The sequence below is a fragment of the Corvus cornix genome, chromosome 14 (assembly GCF_000738735.6).
Source record: "Corvus cornix cornix isolate S_Up_H32 chromosome 14, ASM73873v5, whole genome shotgun sequence".
NCBI classification, from domain to species: Eukaryota; Metazoa; Chordata; class Aves; order Passeriformes; family Corvidae; genus Corvus; species Corvus cornix.
Genome location: NC_046344.1, coordinates 16,319,604 through 16,343,284, shown reverse-complemented (window position 1 = coordinate 16,343,284; position 23,681 = coordinate 16,319,604). Strand labels below are relative to the sequence as shown.

General features: G+C 42.8%; 1 protein-coding gene across 3 annotated transcripts in view; it reads right to left on the bottom strand.

Moving 5' to 3' along the window:
- Nucleotides 1-22,128, bottom strand: part of CRAMP1 (cramped chromatin regulator homolog 1) — a 53,168-nt gene extending 31,040 nt beyond the window's left edge. The window contains exons 1-6 of one of the 3 annotated variants that reach the window (XM_039560032.1): nucleotides 21,815-22,128; nucleotides 19,287-19,636; nucleotides 10,069-10,262; nucleotides 8,506-8,659; nucleotides 5,339-5,422; nucleotides 2,797-2,845 (exon numbers count right to left, since the gene is read on the bottom strand). In XM_039560032.1, coding sequence (XP_039415966.1) covers nucleotides 2,797-2,845; nucleotides 5,339-5,422; nucleotides 8,506-8,659; nucleotides 10,069-10,262; nucleotides 19,287-19,635 — 830 coding nt within the window. In that variant the 5' untranslated portion in view covers nucleotide 19,636; nucleotides 21,815-22,128. Of the gene's footprint in view, nucleotides 1-2,796; nucleotides 2,846-5,338; nucleotides 5,423-8,505; nucleotides 8,660-10,068; nucleotides 10,263-19,286; nucleotides 19,637-20,103; nucleotides 20,189-21,814 lie in introns of those variants that run through there. The other 2 variants (XM_039560031.1, XM_039560030.1) reach the window with 2 other exon arrangements.
- Between the last annotated feature and the right edge of the window lie 1,553 nt (nucleotides 22,129-23,681).

Genomic DNA, 23,681 nt, shown 5'->3' with positions numbered 1-23,681 from the left:
ATGGATGTGTAACAGCGAACAGCCTTAACTCCAACCGCCAAACAGGGATATGTCACACAGAGACTTTGCCAGTACTTGCCAGAGCCACCTGATTGGAGATCTCAGGCACTCCTTAGTATCCATGACCTGGGTTATAAGCTCAACTAGGAAGTTTTTAATTATGGTTTTCTTATGAGTCCCTCACAGGGTCATTTGTTTTTCCATACTCCATGAAATTAGTACAGAAACCAGAGATGCAAAACAACCACTGAATTAGAGCATGTAACTCCAGGGTCTGGAGTGGTGCTGCAAATAAATTGCCAGGTAGCTCCTCACAACCTTATCCTTTCTTGACTTTTCTTACCAATTAAATGAGGAGAATGTTTACCTAAGGAGCAGATCATCAGAATAACACACGATCACATTCCCCATTTTTAATCACTTTGGATTCACTTTCTTTCATAGCTTTCCTCAGTGACAAGCCTTACAAAGTGCACTGCATTCAGAAGCAGAGAGTCACACTTGAAAGCAACACGTTAGGAACTGGAGAAAGAACTGATTACAAATAGGGAAGAGGATCATGGAATTGTACCATCACTGAGCAAGATGGGAAGTTGAACCAACCAAGGTATATGCAATGTGCTTGCTTCTGGCAGCTATGAGGCTGCCCTGCATGTGCAGGTGGTGCAGACATCCAGGTGGAAATGAAGACACAGTTTGCTCTTCTTCAACTGATGAGGTTCACCACCAAATGGGGTAAAGGATGGAGGAGAAAAAGGGAAGCAAAGATGGGTCTCCCATATGTAGACAAAAAGCCTATGCAAAAACAACTAATTCTGAACTGGTTAAAGTTATGTACACTCTAATTTTAGTGTAGAAGATTAGCATTAATACTTTCAAATGCAAAGACTCCTGTTCCCAAAATGGTTGGTTACAAGACTGGCTTTTATGGAGTAAATACCTAGACTTCACAGAAATCACTAACCCTCATTAACAATTAATTAGAAGAACAAAGGCCTGAATCATGCAAAGTGATAGACCGATGCTACAGCTCACTAAACGTCATCAGGCTCATTTGTTATGCTTTAGGTTGTTTGGATGACACGTTATTAGATAGGCTCTCTAGTCTAGCACAGAGTGACTAAACCAATTGCTGATAATCTGAACTATAGAGATATTCAGGAAACTACAGATGAAGGCTCATCCCAGGCTCACTTTAACTGGTAACTCAAATTTAAAGAAGTAATTTGCTTTAAGAATAATTCTGTTAAACATACTGGTCATATTTTCCTAATTGTACAAAACCCAAACCAAATGGGAATTTCTCTTCCCATTTAAAACCTTGCAGTTAACAGAAGAATGAACAAGTGATTCAAGCATCACATTCAAGACCAGCAACACAAGCACACCATACAAACAGCATCTCTCAGGAGAGGAAAGGTTGTTCAGCTCCTAAGAAACTGATCTGGAAACTCCATTTGAGAACACAAGAAAGGTACAACACCAAGTATCCATATTATGCAAGGTAAAGTCAAAAGACTGCAGCCACTGAGGGGGCAAACTCCTGGTCCTGTCTACAGTCAAGTTTACTTCATCAATAACATGTCTGCTATGGTGAACACCCTAAAAGCAAGAATGCAAAAGGTAAAAATGGACCTGTACCAGACAGAAAAGAATGCTTTTTCAAATCACTTCTAAAGAAGGGACTAAGGACAAATCAATGCCTCCTAAGTAATCACATGCCTTTTCCTTTGAAAGAGATTTCACTTTAAAACACATAAATTCTAAAAGCTGAACTACTTTGGAAGAATTTATGCATAAATACATCAGGTATGCCCTCATTTATAGTAATACGCAACTTCTAACCCCTCCTGCATTCTAGGAGTACCTCGACTCATAGACTGAACCCGCAAATCCCACAACACTCTCTTGAAGTGAAAGACAACACTCGTTCTTAATGTCAAGGAGATGCAGAAGTGACTGGAGGGCTGAAGCCTCCAGCGTGCTGAAGGGTCATTTCACATCTGAAAGTCACGACACGTGAGCCCTGCTGAGGCAGGATGGTTTGGAGATGAACCCTCACTGCAGGAAGGACACTGAGGGGCTGGAGTGCATCCAGAGAACAGAATGGAGCTGGGGAAGGGTTTGGAGCACAAGTCTGATGAAGAGCAGGTGAGGGAGCTGGGAAAGGGGCTCAGCCTGGAGCAAAGGAGGCTCAGGGGGGACCTTGTGGCTCTGCACAACTCCCTGACAGGAGGGGGCAGCCGGGGGGGTCAGGCTCTGCTCCCAGGGAACAAGGGACAGGACAAGAGGAAACAGGCTCAAGTTGCATCAGGGGAGGTTTAGATTGGATATTCGGAAAATTTCTGCACTGAAGTGTGGTCAGGAAGTGGAACAGGCTGCCCAGGCAGTGGTGGAGTGACCATCCTGGAAGAGATTTAAAAGACCTATGGATGTGGCGCTTGGGGACAGGAGTTAGCAGTGGCAGGGCTGAGGTAATGGTTGGACTTGATGATCTTGGATTCCAACCTAAATAATTCTATGATTTCCATGAGTGAATCCACATAGCTAAGTGCTGTAGCTTCTGTAAAGAATTCTCATTTAATTATTTTATTAAACTTCACCCATCATTTCTTACTATTAATTAATGGCTTCATGGAAAAGGGGAGAAAAATCCTAATATAAAACAAAGAATTGAAAACATCAAACTTCAGCTCTCAAAACTTTAGAAATGACCCAGACTTTGGATGATCAATACAATAGTCAAGTGGCTGAACAACGCAGCTGTGTGAGTTTCAGGAGTAAGTTCTTACTTACCCAGCTTGAATGAGCTCATTGAGTTTAGCAGCGTTCTTGTCATCCATACCTTTTCGGGAAATGAGATAACACAGTGAATTAGGATTTACAGTGCTAAACCCATGGCCTTTTCTGTGTCCTGCTGGGCTTTCAAATCTATTATATTTTATTCTCACATAGGATTAACATGCATAAATGTGCTATAACATACCTCCTCTGGGATGTTTGTGTTTTCATAACATGCAAGCTTTACATGATCCTTGCCACAAAAATTACTTTATACATGTGGATTAAATGACCCTAGTTTAGGTACTACAGCCATCTTTGATGGCTTTTAATCTGACACTGAGGTATTAAAAAGTAAAGCTTCTTCTTCCTGCTCAATCTCTGTTGCTAAGGCAGCAAGGCAGAATGAACAGCATCCTAGTGCTTAACACAACAAAAAAGTAAATAAAAATAATAAAAATGCACATGCAGCCTTCACTTTTTTCTATGCATTATAGAGCACATTTTTAAATGGACATTTGGTAACTTGATTTATATGACAGTTAGGCCCAGATCTATTTACTGAACAAGTAACCTCCCTGTGGCAATGCTAAAAGTATTTCTGGAGTGCTCTTGTGTCTCAATAGCTCTTAGTAAGTCTTCTCCATTTCTGTGACTGTGAATACCACAAGACAAAAAAAGGGGGTGGGGGGGAGGGAGGAAGAAACTGCTTTCCACAGCTAAAGAGCAGACCTGTCATAAATGGGTGTAGAGTCTTGCACCTTGAGTACATTTAATCTTGAAGACAAGAATTTTCCAAGTGACAGTGGGTAAAGGACGTAACCAAGTCCCAAAGTTGTAAAAAGACAGAATACAGAGGCTGCAGGCATTGCCATGGTGACTGTGTGAAACCTTACTCCCAGTCATAGCAAGAAGGGTCTGCTTGTAAAACAAGATGTGGGTACAGGAAAGAAACACTAATACTGATTTCTGATGACAGGGCAATGTGCCTTGCTTCTGCACCTGCTTTGTCATCAAACACTTCAAAATTGCTTCTCCAAGCTGAGCACTGCTTCTCCAATTAACACACTGGAGATCTTTAAACAAATAGAATAAAGTCAGTATGAGCATTCACAAGAGTCTCATTCATTACCTGTTACAACAGCAACCCCAGGTAAGGGAATAACATAGCAAAAACACCCTTCCAAAATTCCACAATCCTTTTAAGAATTGTACATGTTCACTCACAAATGCTTTTGTGTCCATTTCACTTTACCACTACTATGACTTCACAAAGAAGTGGAAGTATTTTGATGGTTTTCCATGTCTCACAAATTAAACAAAACAGGTAGAAGATGCACTATGGTGTAATACTGACTGTACAAAAAGTCTGGGGACAAATGAAAAAAACATGGATAAAAAGGTGTAGGTACACAGACTGGCACATGCAGGGCATGTTCCTCTGCCCACTCCCCAAGCCAGTCATGTCAGAGCTCCCTCTGGTCTGGAAGTCATGAAGACCATGGGAACCATGTCCTGGGGTTCCATCCCCTCAGCGTGGACAGTAGGGTAAGGCAGGGATCCTCTCTCTACTCAGGTGAGACTCCACCTGCAGCTCTGGGGGTCCCAGAATATGAAGTACTTAAAGAAGGCTTAAAAGAAAGACAAGGACAGACTTTTCAGCAGGGCCTGGAGGGACAGGACAAGGGGTGATGGTTCTAAACCACAGGAGGGGAGATTTAAGCTACATATAATAAAAACATTTTTTATTACAAGTGTGGGGAAGCCCTGGCCAGAGAAGCTGTGGCTGCCCCATCCCTGCAAGTGTTCAAGGCCAGGCTGGATGGGGGTCAGAGCTACCTGGTCTAGTGGAAAGTATCCCTACCCATGGCAGGGCCTTGGGACAAGATGGTCTTTAAGGTCCCTTCCAACCCAAACCATTCTGTAGTTCTGTGAACCTAAGCTCAGGTATGCTGCTAATGCAATTAATCAACTGCCAGCAAACAGCACAGCACTGTTGTGGCACATACTCCTCCACCTACACTCACTGATACAGACAAAACTGGACTCTGGTGCTGACAAGGTCAGAACCCACCTTGCTTAGCCAGTGAAGTTATTTCCAGTTATGATTTGTGCTTTTTCATCTTCAGGGTGCAGTGAGAACAACTTAGAGAAAGACACCACCCCAGATTTTGACTGCATAGGTACAAATAATTGTGGGTGTAAAGGGTATCATTTACACACTTAATTGCTTAGGTTTCAATAGCAACAAAATAGATCATCTAAGCTTTGTGTATGTTTACCTATTTATTGTTTACCTATATTTACCTATCACCTGTGGGATATACATGCATTGCATTCTGCAGACAGATAAAACTAAAGAAATCTATCAAAGTGGACTAATGCAACAGACTAAGGAGGTCTGTAAAAATAAAAATACATTTAATGAAGAAATGACACCATAGATTACAGCAGTAGTCAAGAACTCAAAAGTGCAACTGAACTACACACTGCAAACTTCAAGGGTAGTAACTTCTGATTCCATCATGTAAAAATATCTGGAGTCATTCATACTCACATCCCCCGATCTTTTTCCTTAGTTCCCCATAGCAGATTAAGCCATACAGCTCCAGGGAAGATTTTTTCAGCCCTTGAGAAAACACTAGAAAGCAGAAAAGGTTCCAGTGAGATGCAGGTTGCAGATACTCACATGCAGCTACACTGCATATACTCATTTCAACACCGAAAAGGAGAGGATTTGTATTTTCCATGATGAGACAAATCAGATTGAAAGCAAAACTAAGTTCTGGTTCAACACTATAATGGGATTGGTTCACCAACTTCCTTTTCATGGCATTTTTTATATTACAGGAAAACAAAGCAGCTTCCATAGAATTTACACAAATATGCAACTGCTCAATATGTAAAATAAAGCTAATTCATAATAAAGCTATCTCTAGTATCAACTGTTTACAAATTCTAAGGGAAATTTCCAGATGCCCCCAAGCAAATGCATACAGAACTCCTTTATACGAAAATTCAGAGGTAGGTCTGGATTTTCCAGAAGACAGAGAACATTTTCTGTGCACACAAATACACTGTAAGAGATCTGATGCAAATTCTAGATTCTAAATTTTTACACAAAGAATTGCTGATATTTTATTCAACTTTGCAAGGGGTTTTTTTGTCCTTTCTCATCAACACACATGACACGGACATTACTGCTAATAGATCTAAAGATCTATGACAGCAAGGAGAGTCTTGTGATTCACTAATCAGGTGAAAATATTTATTCTTGTCTATTCATCAAAACTCTAGTTTTCTTTGATCTCAAAACCCAAGCACACATATTTCTACCAATACTAAAGCTAATCAAACTACTACACTGATTGTTAAATTCCATCAGACAATGAGATTCTAGACCACACATATATACATACGTAACTTTTTGTTATCCAAAAAACACATTTAACTTCTTCTGTGACATCTTTTTATTTTAAAAATTCTTCCATAAAACGTGTTTGCTGCAACACTGGTTTTTAAATAAAATACTAATGGCTTCAGCTTAAAGTGCTGCCTTGTTTTGAAAAAACGAACTCACAAATACACCTTATGCCAGGTGGTTTAGATACTCAAGTCCTCCTTTAGGTAACCTAAGCTCAGGAACAGATAAGTTCATAAAGAGATTGTATCATACAGTAGCTTTGCATTCCTTCAGCTTCTTTCTAGCCATATCCATTTCCCCTTAATGAGTTACTCTTAATAACTCATTATTTTTAATTTTTAATGAGGTTTAACAAGACCAAGTGCTGGGTCCTGCACTTTGGTCACAACACCCTGCAGCACTACAGGCTGGGGACAGAGTGGCTGAGCAGTGGCCAAGCAGAAAGGAAGCTGGGGGTGCTGGTTGACAGCTGACTAAACATGAGCCAGCAGTGTGTCCACATGGCCAAGAAGGCCAATGGCACCTAGCCTGGAGCAGGAATAGCGTGGCCAACAGGACCAGGACAGTGACTCTTCCCCTGTACTCGGCACTGGTTGGGCCACACCTCAAGTGCTGTGTCCAGTTCTGGGCCCCTCAATTTAGGAAGGACGTTGAGATGTTCAAATGTGTTCAGAAAAGGGCAACAAGGCTGATGAAGGGTCTGGAGCACAAGTCCTGTGAGGAGCAGCTGAGGGAGCTGGCTGGGATTGTTTAGCCTGGAGAGAAGGAGGCTCAGGGGAGACCATACCACTCTCTAAACTCCCTGACAGGAGGGTGCAGCCAGGCAGGGGTCAATCTCTTCTCTGAGGCAACCAGGCACAGAATGAGATGACACAGCCCTACTGCTGGGTCGGGGAGGTCTAGGATGGACATTAGGAAGAAGTTCTTCACAGAAAGAGTAATTGAGCATTGGAATGGGCTGCCCAGGGAGGTGGAGGAGTCACCATCCCTGGAGGTGTTCAAGAAAAGACTGGATGTGGCACTGGGTGCCATGGTCTAGTTGACATAGGTGGTGATAGGTTGAACTCTATGATCTCAAAGGTCTTTTCCATCCTAGTTGATTTCTGTGATAAAGAGACTGTATTGTGCACTAGCTTCGCATTCCTTTAACTTCTTTCCACATCCATTTCTCCCTGATGAGTTATTTTTAACTTGAGAGGCCACAAACTGTGTAGATGAATTTACTATTCAAACTCTTGCTGATATTTTAGAGTTCTTCAGAAAACCAAAAAATTCAACCACCACAAACTGCCATGATTTATGCATCTTAGAATACACCATCAGAAGGACCAGAAAACTCTGGAGACTATTAATCAGCAAGCTAATGTGAGAACTGACATTTTTGACACCTTAAAATCAAAAGAACTGAATCTTAGTAAATTCTGGTCACTCTGAAATACATTTCCTTAGCCTGTTATTCAGATTAGGCCACCCACAGACTAACTTGAAGCCTCTCTCCCCATTCCTAATTAGTATGGATTTGATAAAAATCCATTTTCAATTCTCATATGTTACTATTACTGTTACAAGACACCACCAGCAGTTATCTGACTTCCCAATTTCTTTTTCATTAAACCAGTTGCAGAAGGAGGGAAAAGAATGGGAAGGGGAATATGACACTGGGAAAGCTAAGTTATTGAACCAATGGTACAAATTCAAACTTCTTTAAAGTGGGAGCAAATATGTCACCATTTACACTTGTATTGCACTGTTTATTTATTTCTGCCTTCCCCCAAGAATTGCCAGGTGGTGCTGGGTCACTTGAAGTTTGCTTGATGAAGCCATGCCTGACTAATGTTTAGGCAGTTCTCCTTGAAGGTGTGTTCCCGAGAACACAAAAACATTTCCTTGAACCTGGCTTTTCCCCAGTAGTAACAGCAGGACCTACATTTATTATGGTGTGGTGAATTCACAGAATAGTAGTGATACAAATACCAGGTTTTGAAAAGTATTTTTCATGAAACACAAACCTTGGTAGGGCCATGCTAACAAAACTAAGAAGTGAGACATGGTGGACTCCCCACTCCTGAAGGTCTCCACAGCCAGGCTGGACAGGGCATTAAGCAACCTGGTCTAGTGAAAGGTGTCCTTGCCCATAGCAGGGGATGGACTGGGATGGTCTTTGAGGTCCCTTGTAACCCAAACCATCCTGTGGTTCTACGACTACGTTCAGTATTTACTTCCTCCTCAGTATTTATTTCCTCACCTCTAAAAGGCGGGACTCCAACCCTTGCACCAAGCCCACTTTGGTGCATACTAACCATTGTCAAAGTCAATGTACTTGGAGATCTTGTGCCAGGTGCGGTAGTAGAAGTGCCGGACCTGCTCCTTGTTCTTCACCATGCTTGCTGGTTTGCCTTTTTTCTTGTATTTCAGGGCAATGTTGTTCTGGATAGCTTCAAAGTCCTTCCCATGCTGAAGAAAAAATAAAGCAAATTGAAATACTCAAACCCAAACTTGGATCTTGTCATAAATCAAGTCAAACAATGTCAGGGACTTTGGAATTCTTTGTGGGAAATTGGATTTCAGTGGCCATAAACAGAACACTGGTTTCCTTCGCTTTATATAAAATGCAATATAGATGCCAAATTAATTACTTTCCAATTTCTTTACCTGTTTCAAAATAAAAACAGTAAGTTGCTAGCAAATCAGAAAAAACCACCCATCTGTACTTACAACTGTGTTAAGTAGCAGAACTAAAAACACTGATTTTCTCCCTCAGCATTCTTTACTTTTCTCTGCATTTCCCCCACCATTTCTCACTAGAGTGAATGAAAAACATATTATATTTACCAGCTGCACTTTTATTTACAGTGCATTTCATGTTACTGTTACTAGGAGTACAAAATTTGAGTTTCAAATGATTTGATTTTATACACATTAACTCCTGCTATCACAAAATTTTTGTATTCAGAAAAGGTTGGGACTGATTTAAATACAAAGTATGAAAACCTCTTCTGAAAGGCAGTGCCACAAAATGGATGGAAGGAGGGACTAAACAAACTGAGTTTCAGATCCACCTTAAAGCAAATTCTTAAAATTTTTCCTCAGTATTCAAAAAAAAAAAAATATCAGTGAAGCGACTTAAAAATTACTTGATTCCCAGGAATATTACTGCAATTCAGAGGAATTTTAAAAAGAAAACATTGTTTAAGTATTCATTTTGTCCACAAAATATATGTATGTGATACCATGCCTATGATGAAAAAACAGTTATTCAAAAAGATGCATGTATGCAGAGAAAACTCCCCATCACTGCTTTTGTTTTTACCTTTGGCATGCATTTTCTAAACAGAAATGCTGTTGAAATAATCACAGGAACAGGACAAGCAGGAATCCATCATATACTTCGTAAGAGGCAGAAGATAAGATGATGTACCTTTTCTTGTCTCTCAGCCCTAGGACTGAACTGACTCTAACCTCTTCATGGCCGAAGACTAAACACAATTGTCATTAGAACAGAGCAGCTTTTCTTTGGTATTACTACAGAGCAAGTGTGTTGCTTTTGAAAGTTCAGATGGGGACATTATTTAATTATTCTGCATTTGAAACAGAACCGTAATTCAATAACAACTGAAATGATTATAAACATTCATTAATAGAACTCAGAAATATTTCCTGTGTATTTAGAGAAAAAAACCCAACAAACTTGACACTTTTGACACGTGGCTTTGACTGACAGCTGTTTTACAGTGTATGGCCCCACAAATGCTCATGTGTAAGTGGCCTTCTGCTCCTGCCAGTCTCACCTGAATCAACCTTCTTTAGGAATATCCAGACTCTAACCAAAGCCATCTATGTCTGTTATTTTCTTCTACATGTACCTCATACAGTCCTTCAAAGAAGGTATTCTTGTCCTCCGTGCTCCATGACTCCCACTGCCGTCGGACCTTCTTCCCTTCCTCCTTCTCTCCTGTTGAGGAGCCCAGGTTCCTTGCTGCTGACTTGGAATTCCCAGCAGGATTACTGGGAGGAATTCCTGATGTGCCACCAGGTGCAGTCCCTCCATTATCTGCTGCTGTAAAAAACCATGACCAGAGTGAATATTAAACCAACAGGAGGATTCATGGATAGAGCTAAGGGAGTAACTCAGAATTTTCTCCTTTTTCACTTGAAATACAATGGGCAAATAATGAGGTTTGTTTTATAGAAATAAAATCTCAAAGCACAAAAAACAAGGGGAAGGTTTCAACGGCTTAATTTTGTATTTCCAGAAGTAACACAGATAAGCAGGAATGTACCACAGCAGCCTCTACCAGACAACCCTCTCTGATGGTTATATACTAGTGAGCTCTGCAGTCACTGCCCTGCAGCCAGGGGGAACTCCAGAGCAGTGCTGAACAGGGAGCTGACCAATGGACCAAAGTGATGTCTTTGGGGAAAATAGAACGCCACATCCTTGTCTTTGGTCCTGATCCTACTGCCTCCAGAATAACTGTGGAAAGGGAAGGATTGAGAGATGTCGACTTCAGTTCATCACACAACAGTGGATGAGCATCCAGAATCTCGTCTGCAGTGTATGATCCTCAGAGCACCACCTCTGACATGGCCCATCTAGGAAAGCTCTAGTTATCCAAAGGCCAGCAAGTCTCAACCCATTCTCCTTTCCCAAACCCTGCTGCAGCTTTCAGAAAAAGACACAGAAGTGTAATTTTGATTGTCCCTTTGTCAGTTATCAGCATCCAAAGAACACGGAAAAAGATACGAAGATTGGAAATACTAAAATGAGAATAATGCCAGATAAAACTGAGAGAATTCGCTGTTTACTCAAGTAGGGACCCAGGAAGAAAATAGGATGGAAAATCCACAAACAAAACATCATGCTTGGTATGACACTGTATATCAGAGCGCTAATCCAGAAACCGAGGTCAACTCCCCAAAATGCGCTCATTTTTTTCCATAAAAATGTAACCATTCCCATTAACTTATATTTCCAAAATAAATTATCTTGAACTTTATTTAAAAATATTATTTACAATTTGACTGTCCTTATTGATGCAGACATATACTTAATAAAACAGAAGTCTTTCAACACTGAACATTCATTGCTCGTTATAAAGAATGCTCAGTACACTTTCCTTTTCTCCAGGCCTTTATGTCTTGTGTTTTACCTCATGATATACTGGCTTGCCGTAGTTTATTTGCTTATACACCCAGCTTCTACACTACAGCATTTCCAACCAGTTTCCCTAATTTTTATACATATCAGCATAACTCTGTCTTTCATATTTAGGCTTAAAAAGTTCCGTTATCTTTACAAATTCAACTACATGAAGCAGGTTTTTTTACCTGACAAAGCCAGTATTTTATATATATGTACATATATATCTAATTCAAGAACCCAGATATCCCACTTTGATAATTCTAATAGTATTTTTTAAAAAGCGTATCAGAAGAATCTGCTGTTACAGGTCCACTATGCTTTACAGATTTGAAAGACTTGTATGTAAATCTTAACAAGTCAGTTGCAATTTGAAGGTAATTCCTTCGGGCAACAAAACCGTATTTCTCCAAATCCTATAGAAACTGGTTTGTTCAAGTAATGGAGAATATTTGAAATCAAACCTGGAAGAGAGCAAGGTGCATGAAAGTACATTTTTTTCCTGCATACAATAAATAGTTACTTGATATAAAATATGATATTGTGACCATTTTGGAGTTAATGTTTCTTTTCTTTCTAGGGATGACTATTTGACTCTTGAAGAAAATTACTGTCACCACAGGGAAGCATGTAAGGAAAGACATGAAAAAACATTAGACATCTAGAAGAAAATGCACTTATAAACAACTTCTCAAATAAACAGCTTCTTTACTTCCTAAAGTCTTCATCAGCCACTGATAAAATAATTGAGACTTAGGCCTTTTAATTCTGGCACTGTTGAGGTAAATCCTTTAAAAAAAGGTAACCACAAGAAAAAACCTGAGCACTTCAACAGAAGTTACCCAACACAGACACAGAACTGACGCTTCTTTATTCTGCAAATGTGAGACTGGAATATCACAATTTGCACAGTAATGAAATACACATCTTTGGTCAAGAAGGGGAAAGTCAAACACATCAAACCCCAAACTCAATCTCCAATCTCCTGTTGCTACCAGCTCCCAACACAAAAGATGTCCTTTATCAGAAGACAGGTACAGGATTTCAGTCCAGAGTCACTATTCTGATCACAGATCCCTAACTGCTGAGAAATCCTTCAGAGGAACAGCAAATGCAGGATTTGGGGGTTTCACTTGTGTGTTGGGTGGTTGGGTTTTGTTTGGGGTTTCTGTGGGGTTTGTTTTCTTTTTTTTTTTAATACTTACACAAGTAAGTAAAATCCTAAGTCAACTGCCAGACGAACAGATCTTATCAAGGATTTTCTAAAGATTGTTCAGTACACTTGCAACACATAAAGCTTTCATTATTAAAAAGCAGAAGAAACTAAAGTGTCAGTGAAGATTTTACGGTCTTATTACAATTTAAAGTTCAGTACACTTTCATTTACATTTTAGTTGCAGGCAAAAGACGGACTAAAGAGTTCTATTTGATGTGCTGAGGGCTCCATGGACTCAACTTCTACACAGGACATGTAGCTCATAATTGATCTTTTGTTCCTTTATGCACACAAACTGTAGTCCTGGGAAGTTTATCAGAATCTTTTTTGTTTTAAACTCTTTTATAAATTACCATCCAGACAATTGTTCAGAATATTGTATATGAAGATCTAAAAATCTAAATATCCTGTCACCTCTACAGAACTCTTACATGCCATCCAATTCTTCCAGGAACAAAAGGGTTTGCTCATTCCTTTGCATAAATTTTCTTACTACTGTGCATGGTAATATTTATCATTGGGTTATCTCAATCCAATCTAGAGTATACTGAACCTTGGTATGGCAATGGAATGTACTGTATTCTAAAACATAGGACTATAAACCAGAATAAAAGGGAAAAATAGTCATACATCATTAAATTACCCCCGTAAGTTCATTACCTCAATCCTACTGTATGAGATTCTTGTTACAAACCGAACAGTTAACGAGCTTTCATCCCCTCACTAATGATTGACGACTCTATGATTAATTCCCAATAATGGATGATTTAAAACTTCATCAATGCATTAAAACAAGAAGCTCCCCTGAGGCCAGCTATACCATTACTGCTGCAGAATGCTGGGGCTCACTCTAACAACCTGCTCAGGCGCTTGTAAAATGATGTAAAGTCATTTACAGAAAAGACAAGACAAAGACAAGCTGGACATTCTCCCACTGTCTACTCATTTTGCACCACCCAGCCAGTGACCTGGACATCCACACCATTACAGCTATGGCAACTCCTTCCCTTTGCTCCAGGTGTGCCAGAGCACCAGCACCTGTGTACAAGGTACAAGGCAGTCATTTGGATATGCAAGTTCCCAGCATATCCCCTCAGCTTTCAATACACAGTTTGCAAAGACTTCACGTTTTTGTACTCAGTATTTGAACTGCAACCCCCAACAAAATCATGGGTCAGAACACCAGTGCTCCAGGGAAACTTATTCAGTCCTTTTATCCAGTGTTCTCCACCCATGTATATGCACCACATTAAAACTTCATTTATCTGTGTCTGGCATAATATCATCTCAAACTACATTCCCATGGAAAAAACTGTCTCTGTAGTTTTAAGCAAAACATAAAACATTCGCAAAAATTTATATAAAGAGATTTAAAGACTGCAGTTTAAGAATCTGATATGAAAATTACAAACAATGGAACACACATATAAAATAACTGAGACACTGATAGTATTGGGCTCTCATCATGGCTACAGCCACAAATTCTTCCTTCTAGGTAGCATCTCAGAGTTTGCCTTTCAGACTTCCACTGACAGCTCTTACAGGCCAGCTGATTCATATCTTCTGTGACAGATTACACACACACGGAAGCTGGAATCCCCAGAGTAAATTCTCACTACACCCATGTATCCCAACACACAGGCTGGGTTACAGGCTTAGCTCACAACATCTCAACTTCTTCTGGAGTTACCAGTCACCGTAGGTGGAACATTCATTTGGAAATACCTTTATAAACAAGATGGTGCATTCACACTCTTGCATGCCACAGCTCAAATGCCAAGTGTTAGGACTAACTCACTCCCCAAATTGTGGGATACAAATGCCAACTTGTAAAAGACAAATTCCCTGCAAGTCAACACTTCATTTTGAGTGCTAACTTTATAACTGGAAAGGAAGTTTCTACTCTGTATGCCTCCACAGGACACAGCATGGACTCCTGCAAATGGCAAGTTTAGAACGGCTTATGTCTTATTGCATGGTTATGCCACACAGTGTTCTTGCTGTGAATTAACATCCAAAGTTTGAAACAGAAACACAGAATATTCTGAGTTGGAAGGGACCCACAAGGATTATGGAGTCCAACTCTTACCTGACTGGCCGATACAGGAACTGAACCTGCGACCTTGGCATTCTTAGCATCATGCTCTGACCAACTCAGCTAATCTCGGGCTCAGCTGGTAACTATCCTACATGGACAATGACAGCCTACCTTCTTCTAACTCTTACTAGTTAGAAAATTAGAGGTAGCTGAATGTGTTTAAAGCATACACAGTGTCAATTATCAACCAGAGCCTCCTAACAAACCTATGCAGAAGGCTTGCTTCTCTATGGACAGGATATGTTTATTATACAATGTATCAAAGGCAGCACCAGCTGAGCTAACCAAGAAGAGCTATAGAAACCCCCCATGGTTTCTTACACATTTGGTCACATCTCCCATAAATCACTATTCTCACGCTCTTCCCTAAGAAAACACCCATAAAGTTCATGCTGAAGTTCCACTTAACCCTACGGCTGTGCAGCCTTGCAGGCAGGTCCCTGTCAGAGTTCAGCACCTACTGCACAGGAGGAGAAAATCCTCCTCTTGCAGTATGGGATGAGATATTGTGGAGTCCTGGTCCTCAGCGACTTCCAAAGGGAGGGAGGGAGAACTGAGGTAAACGGGACAGCAAAGAATGAATGAAAGCATGTCAGGGTAGGATGGAAGGAGAGGTACCAAGTGCAAGTGAGATGGATAAAATTAAGGATAATGTCAGAACAAGGGACTGTGCCAGTAGTTAGTGAACAGTGGTTCATGTCCTAGAGAAATAATGCTGCAGGAGTAACATCTCAAATGAAGGTTGTATACAATATATTCTGCAACATATGAACTCAGGAAGATACAATAAAACACACTGTAAGTACATACATCAAGTGTATTGGTATCTACCTCCTCTCTATAGGAGGAGACAGTAGCTGATTTAACCTGTATGTTACCAAACATGAAACTTTGACACGCTGAAACAAACTAGACTGCTTTTTAGCAAGTTCTGTACCATGCCAAAAGATGGAACGCTTTAATTCAACTAAGCTTTCAGCTGAATAAATCCTTTTTCAAAAAAGAACTTCTTATTACTGCAAAAGAAACCCAAATACTTGTTTGAGCCATTCTACACATTTTAGGAATAAATCCAGAACAACAACATGAAAGACATCTTCAAGCTTCAGCTCATCACCATTAGGCTATTCCTCCTGACTTCATTCTGCATTCAGAAAGTGGATAAAAAACACGGAAATGGCAATACTCTACTCTAGTTTAAGCTACATCTACAGCATATGATGGCAATGTATTCCACACTGCCTTTTACCAACGTGGTCACAACATACACATACATACATATTCCATCCACTCTGGCTTCACGGACCAAAGCCCCAAAACACACCTTAACACCCGTGCTCAGCAACCATGTGGCATGTTGGTGTTTGAGACACAAACTCTCAGAAATCCCTCTTTTTCAGCAACCTTAACTTGGTCTGCATCTCCTCCCTCAACAAACCTCCCTGCATATAAACTCCCAAAATAAACTGTCTCCACACCACTAGTTCTTCAAGCTCCTGCTATGGTTTCATGCAAGTTACTTAAAGACTTCCTTTCAAGCCTTCATGCTTCAAAAGTCATGCACCAGTTGAGGCGTAGATTACGACCTTGAAAATATAATTAAAAGATGATCAACAGCTGAAAAGAATACGATAATAATTCTTTAAAAATGCAGAGATTTAGATATTTGTGCAGGAAATTTGAGAAACTTTCCTGCAATTCCAAATGGATTGGCTACTGAACTGAAATAGTTTCCAAACTTTATTTTGCTGTACTACTTCCTTGTAATTCCTATGTAATTTTTGCCTTAAACTCAAAAGTGCACCTCAGTACACAAAAGGAAAGAGACAGGATTCAAAGGTGCAATTAAAAAGTACGTCAAGGCAATCTGACTATTAGCAACATGTTTACACACTCTACAAGGCAGAACTTGGAAATTATTATGAGCAAGCTTTTGTGAGCCTCAATAAGATAAAGTTGAAAAGTCACCAGCTGCTGAGTGGGCAAACTCTTTTTATAGTTTACAGCCAAGTTTATCAATTATTTATCTGCTAAAATTAAGGACCCTAAAAGCATGAATGCCAAAAGTAAAAAGGTAACCACAAGAAAAAAATACAGAAACACACAGAAAAAAAATACTGTTTTCAAAACTTTTTTGAAGACAAACCAATGCCTGCTGAGCAACTACAATTTGAAAGAAAGTATGTGCATTGATCACACTCCTTAAAAATTAGCAAGTGTTTTCCCTTCAGAATACAGAGGTTCTAGAAGTAGAATCACTTCAATAAAATGTTAACGGTTACACAGCATTATTGAATGCCTATGACAAAAACAAGTTTCTGGTTTCACTGGACCAAGCATAAGCATGGTCTGGTCACTCCAGCTGGCCACTGTCAGAGTTACTTCTACAGCCATCACCTTGACTTTGACAATGCAAAAGCTTCCAGGTTTCAGAGCTGATGTAAAGTACATGCACTCCAGCTTTTCATCATTTTTATACTTACAGAGGGAGGAGAAAGGTAGTGGGACAGCTGATGATAAGTCCAATCTTTATTAGCCATCTCCACCCTTCCATTCATTCCCTATCAGAAGCTGGCTCTGTGAGACATTTCGCTCAGAACACAGAGCACTATGAATTCTGATCACAAGGCATTCCACTGGGGAGAATTTAGACAAGCCTGGAAAACCTCTCATTATGCATCTCTGAACATAAAGAACTCAAATTAGAAAGGATCCTGCTCCATGGCTCTGTTCTCCAAAATCTGACAATTATAATCTCAACCATATCAGAGAATTCAATCAATCGGACACATTCACACCAAATCTGGTCAGGCAGAGCTGTGGCTGGTCTTAAAATTGAAAAAGTGAAAGCACAGTCATAATTCTACCACTGTCACTGCCAATGAATTTAAGAAGTTCTCCCAAATCTGACAACATGGTACAGTGACTGCAAACATTATCCATGACTGGTTACTGAGATAATATTTTCTGTTCTGTATGTAATTTTCTTAAGGTTGTTTTGGAATCTGAATTGCAAAAATGAATGAAATTTCTTTTCCTATTTTGTTGATACTCTTAGTTAAAAATCATTTTGCTGTTCTAGAATTGGAAATAAATGTTTATGTACATATACACCAACATGAATATACACTTGCACAAACGTATGTATTTGTTCACACGTGTATCCATTTCCAAATCAATGGAATAATTTCAAATGGACATACTCAACTTGCAAATCACGTACAAGACGTATTTCAAAGAAACACCTCCTCGCATCTAATACTATTTACAATCCTGAAATTAATTATACGTAGCTAAACACTCCTAGGTATTTCATTTGTTTGTTTATTTGGTTTCATGCAACTGGAAGAGAAATTAGGTAGGCCTTTCTGTTCTGTCCTCTACCACCACACAGAGTTTTCATTTAACATTCAAGATATTAAAGAGGGCTTACTAAAGTATTTAGAAATACTTTGTCAATTATACCAACTGCCAAGCAACTGAGTTCAAGAACTTTTTTCTGATATGACAATAACTAAAACATCCCACTTTGCACTCCTTTATTACTGCAACACAAAACTATCATAACTACAGTGTTTACTTAATGCCCAGCACGTGCACACCCCTGTGACGGACAAGAGTGTGGTAACCTCCAAGACACATTCATGCTACATGGAACTATAGTTCAATTTAGCAGACGAGAGTAAATTTTATCATTTTAAAAGTTGATGCAATCTTTTCAGTGCTGTTTTTCTGAAAAATTCATAGAAAATAACACTTGAGTACTTTAGCACATGATATCCAAAATTAGGCTCAAGTACAGCTCAAATGCAGTGCTAAGATGTCATCTAGTCACTGCTGAGCACACACAATGGCACCAAAACATTCAAATATCCCTGCTGCCTTCCAGCCATTCAAGGTAGAAACAGCTCAAAAAAAAAAAAAAAAAACCAACTAATTCTTGTCTCCAATGCTAAAGTGAAAAAGCAGGTGTGTGTATGTCTGCACCTACAGACTTTCAGATACAAACTAATCTTAATAAAAACTCAAATCACACAGAAATGCCCAAACTGGTCCGAAACAGTAAAACAGGGCTTGCAAAACCTTAGAAACAAATACGTCAATATGTGTATTTCATTGCTGTTTCCAAAACAGTTATTTGGATCATAGAAATAATTGGGGGAAATCACCAATGTCTTGTGGGTTGTTTTTTTTTTTCCTTTGCTAACTAGCACCCAGTCAGTATCTTGTTATTATCCAAGAACAGAATTCAGAGTGCAGCCCCCTGATTACACAGCTAGCTAGAGTATGATTTCCTAATCAAAATACAGGAATTTCCCAAAACTCGAGAGAGATGAAATAAAGACATTAAAGATTTGCCTCATAATGTAGAATTTTTCCTTCTCCACATAAACATCCAGACCCCCCATTTCTGGAAGTGCAGAGAGGACAGTGGGCAGCAGAGAAGCTGAAGCCTTGGGACACAAAGAAGATTTCAGCCATGAGAAACAAGCCCCAAAACACCACCCCAAAACCAAACAAAAGAGGGCATCTACAGAAGGAGAATGACAACCCACAGCCCCACAGGTGCCTCCCCTCTTTGCCATCCCCCTTGTCTGCATGTTTTTAGGGTGTCAAAACACAGTACCTTTGCCTTTTCCGGCAGTGCTGCTGCCAACAGAGGAGGATGCCTGGGAATCCTTCTTCAGTCTCTTGCTCTGAGGTCTGACGCTGGACCTGAGAAAATGATGCTGGTCCTGGCTCTGGGAGGGCTGGAGAGAGGCCGGGGCCGGTGACAAGTTGGGGTTCGGTGTAGGGCTGCTGGTAGTGTTGCTGTTAATGATCTTCTCTTCTTTCTTTGTGCTGCTGCTGCCTGGAGCTGCCTCTCCTCCTCCTCCTGCCCCTTCTTCTTCCAGGGACTCCTCATCTCCTCCTGCTCTCTTGCCCAGCTTTTTCACCCCTTCCTCCCCGCTGCTCTCTCCCAGTTTCACTGTCATCCTGCGGGGGAGGAGAGGGAGAAAAGAGCGGGCACACAGTCAGGCCGGGGAGCCCCCCGGGGAGGCAGAGAAACCCCTGGGCTGAGAGGGGAGAAGTTTAGCTGCAGAAATTCCTCTCAACATGGCCGCCGTTGTTTGTTACTAAATCCCCTTTCGTTTGCTGTCCCGACCCAACAACCTGTGCCGAGGGCGGGAGGGGGAAAGCCCCGCCACAACCCCCCCAAACCGGCCCAAACGGCAGCCGGGGCCCCCCGGTAGCCCCCCGTCTCCGTCCCGAAGGGCTCCGAGCCGCCTTTGGCCGAGAAATCGCCCGGCCAAACTCGGGCGTGTGGCAGCGCTCGCCAGCGCCGGAGGAGCGGCAGCCGCTGGGCCGGCGGAGCAGAACGGAGCGGGGAAGCGCTGCTCCCCCATCCCATCCCATCCCACCCCTCCGCGGGTCCCGGGCCCGGGGCTCTCCTCTCTCCTCACCGCGGAGCCGCGGCCCGGCCCGCCGCGGGGGGGGGATCCATGCTCCTGGATGCGGCGGCGGCTTCTCCTCCTCTGTGTGTGTGTCTGGGGCTGGGACTGGCCGAGGCTCCCGAGGTTCCCGCTCCCCTCCGCCCCCACCCCGCACCTCCCCGCGCTCCTTCCCGCCGGGCAGCCCCGACCCCGCCGACGGCACCACCGTGGGCCGGGTCTGGGCTGCCACCGGGAACGGGCAGGGACCGGCTCCCCAAGCCGGCACCCCTGGCCGCCGCCTCTGCTGGGGGAGAATTAATGCCACCCCGTTTTTTTTTTCTTTTCGCTCTCTCTCTTTTTTTTTTTTTTTTTTTTTTTAAATTTGGAGGGCAGTAAACTCCGGAGGCACCTGCAGCGGTTGTGAACCATCGCTTCGTTGCTCCCGGCCATGCAGAGACCTTGGCCAAGCAGGGCAGCCCTGAACCCCTGTGTGCCAAGGGAGCATCCCTGGGCTTTCGAAGGCATCTGTCAACTTTTGAACCTGACATTGATGACCACTTCCTGTGCTGACTTCACAAATCCTCTCAATTCTGAAGGTTTTTTTCAAATACTTGGAACAAAATGCCAGATATGAACACAAGCTTAAGGCATCAAATCACATTACCTGTTAAAACCCAACAACTGTTTTAGTTTTTCTTAAAGAGTGTAAAAATATTACTGACAGCATATCTAAAAGAAGTCAACTTCCAAGAAAGAACCAGTTAGAGCACCCAGCAAGGAGCAGCACTTGGGATGCAGCTGCCTTGTCAGCATGGCAGGAGCCATCATCCAACTTCCATCTAGGGAAAAGATAACCAACAAGAGGAGGAAATTCTGAATATCACAAACATTGGAATGACTATAGATTAGGCTGACACCAGGATAATGAGGTTCAAAATAAAGGAGATGCATCAACATGATAAGGCATACAAACTCATGAGGTTACTGCTTATGTGTTCTATTCCCACTATTAAAATTATATTTTTCCCTCTAATTTTCACCTAAACCCCTGAACCCATCCAGAATTGTGTTGGGGAATGTTTCAGTCTTTGAAAATGCTCAATAAACTGACTGAACTGTGGATCTAAACGCACATTGAAATTAGTTATTTATTCACCTGACAGGTCCTTAGTTACAGACTGGTTCTTCACACACCAAACCCTACAGTTTCTAGTTATTTCGAGGACAGAAATCTTCAAATTCTGACAGTGTGTGCTCAAAAACTTCGTGTAAGCAAAGCTTAAATAATTTCAAGCTTGGTTTTATTACTCCAAATTAAATGATGCACCCACCCACTGACATCCCCCAACAATTAGCGAGGGGGAAACAAAGAGACACTCCTTGGGGAAAGCTCCTTACAGGAGACGAGTAGCACACCCCAGGATCTGCTCCACTTCTCAACTGCTGGCTCCTTCTAGCATTCTGCCTAAGTCCTACGTGCAGTTTCCCCGTTACAGCTGCTTTTGCCTTTCGTTTTCACCATGTTCTTCCTTTCCCTTTTTCTCCCAAAGTGAAAATCTCTTCAGCCTCGCTGCTTTGGTCGTGCACACCCTCATGGCCGTCCCTCCGCTGCCTTCCGTAAGAGCCGCAGAGACGCGTTCCCCAAGTGCGGCCGGCCCGGACGGGAGAGCGGGGCCGAGCCAGTCTCCCCGGGGCCAGGTGCGTCCCGCCCCGCAGGCTCCATCCCCCACCCCTGCCTCACCTGCTGCATCAATGCCGTCACGCAGCCTCCGCGTTCCGGCTCCCTCGCCGGCGGCTGCCTCGGCTGCTCCGGCACCCGCAGCCCCAGGCACCCCCGGGCTGTGCCCAGACCCGCCAGCTCGGGAAGCGGCCGGCGCGGAGCCCAGCGGCCCTCCCAGTTTTGCTGGCGGCGGCAGCCCCGCTCCCGGCAGTGGGGCCGACCTCTTCCCCGGGCTGCTCCGAAACCCAGCCGCGGTCCCAGCGCCGCCAGGCTCGGCTGGGCTCGGGCCGGGGCTGGGGCCGCGGCGGTTCCGGTTCCTCCTCGCCCTGCCCGGGCCGGGGCGGGGCCGGCGCGCGCGGGCCCAGCTGAGAGCGCCGGCGATCCCCGCCCCCAAACAACGCGCCCCATTGGCCGGCGGCGAGCGGGAGCGAGGCGGGGGCGGGGCCGCAGCCCAGCGCGAGCCAAACAAAGCGCGGCGCGGGGCGCGTGACGAAAGCTCCGCGCAGAGGAAGAGGCGGCAGCGCGTGTCCGCTGGGGGCGGGGCGAGCCCCCGAGATCTGGCTGTTGATTGGCTGAAAGAAACACCAATCGAGAGCCCTCTAGCCGAGCCCTTCGGCGGGGGTCCGGGATGCCATTGGTCAGGGGGCGGGTGATTGGGGCATGTGGCGCAGTATTTGTGGCCGCCGGGCGGGGGCGCTGTGGCTGCGGCTCCGCCGCGCTCGGGGCTCCCCGGCTCGGGGCTCCGCCCGCTGAGCGCAGAGCGGGGCCGCTGGGCCGGGCTCGCTGCCTGGCGGCACCGTATCGGAGCCGTAGTACTGCTGGCTCTCGCTCTCTTCGCCGGGAACCCGGGGAAAGCCGTGGGGCCGCTTTCTGTGGAGCATTTGGGGCTATTCCTGGGCTGCATCTGGGAACAGGCGTCCCCCGTGAGGCCCTTTGTTGGACTAGGGTTTGCTGCCGGGCGTCCTTCTTTTCACAGCGGGGGCTCCTTGATGTTGACTGGTACTTTTACGTGGTGACTTCACGTTAACTGCTAAGCAAGATAATTTGTAAAAATCTTACAACTGATACCGTGTGAGATACTTTTTCCTTTGTAACGTGTTTGTGGAAAGAATGTTAGATCATCCTCTTTTTTGCATCTTTGTAACTCTCATTGCAGGAAAGGATGCCTTAGTCCTCTTCTGAGGAAAATCTTTGTAAGCTTAGAAATAAAGTCAGAACTGTTTAAACCTCATGATGGTGTCTAAATTGGGGAAAATTGGGCTCCCGTAGAGTGTGGTGCAAGTAATTATCTATGATGGTAGAACTGGAACGTGTCTTGAGCACTGTATCATCACCTGTGAATATACTTTAAAGTGTATTTGTGAGTAACCAAGTGGACTGCTCTAAATGGAATTTGTTTTTTAAAAAAAGTTTGTCTGTAGTGTCAAGCTTTGCATTTAAACATCTTAACTGTTCGGGGTTTTTTTTACAGAGTGTTTTTCAGTTTCGTTATAATCTATCACAAGATCATACGGCTTATTTTTGCTCCTTGGTTTGGCCACAACGAAATTCAACAATACTGTTAGGAAATGATGGATTCTGCATTTCCACTACCAAGTATTTCCATGGTGCTTTGCCATGAGATGTGAACTAGAGAGATGTGGAATTATGTTCAGCTGTCCAGTTGAAGGTTTCCGTTCCCTCTATGTAAATAACTTTCCATGCTTGAATAGCCCTATTGCCTCTATTTGTGAAATTGCTCATGTGTCTAAATGTTTGTGAGAGAAAGGCTGACTGAAAAGGACTTGGACAACAGCTGAGAGGCAGGGGCTAGGGTGAGACGTCAAAAGACACTTGAACTTCCATTTGTTCAGTTTTGATCACAGCCCCTCCCCACTATTCTGCTTTT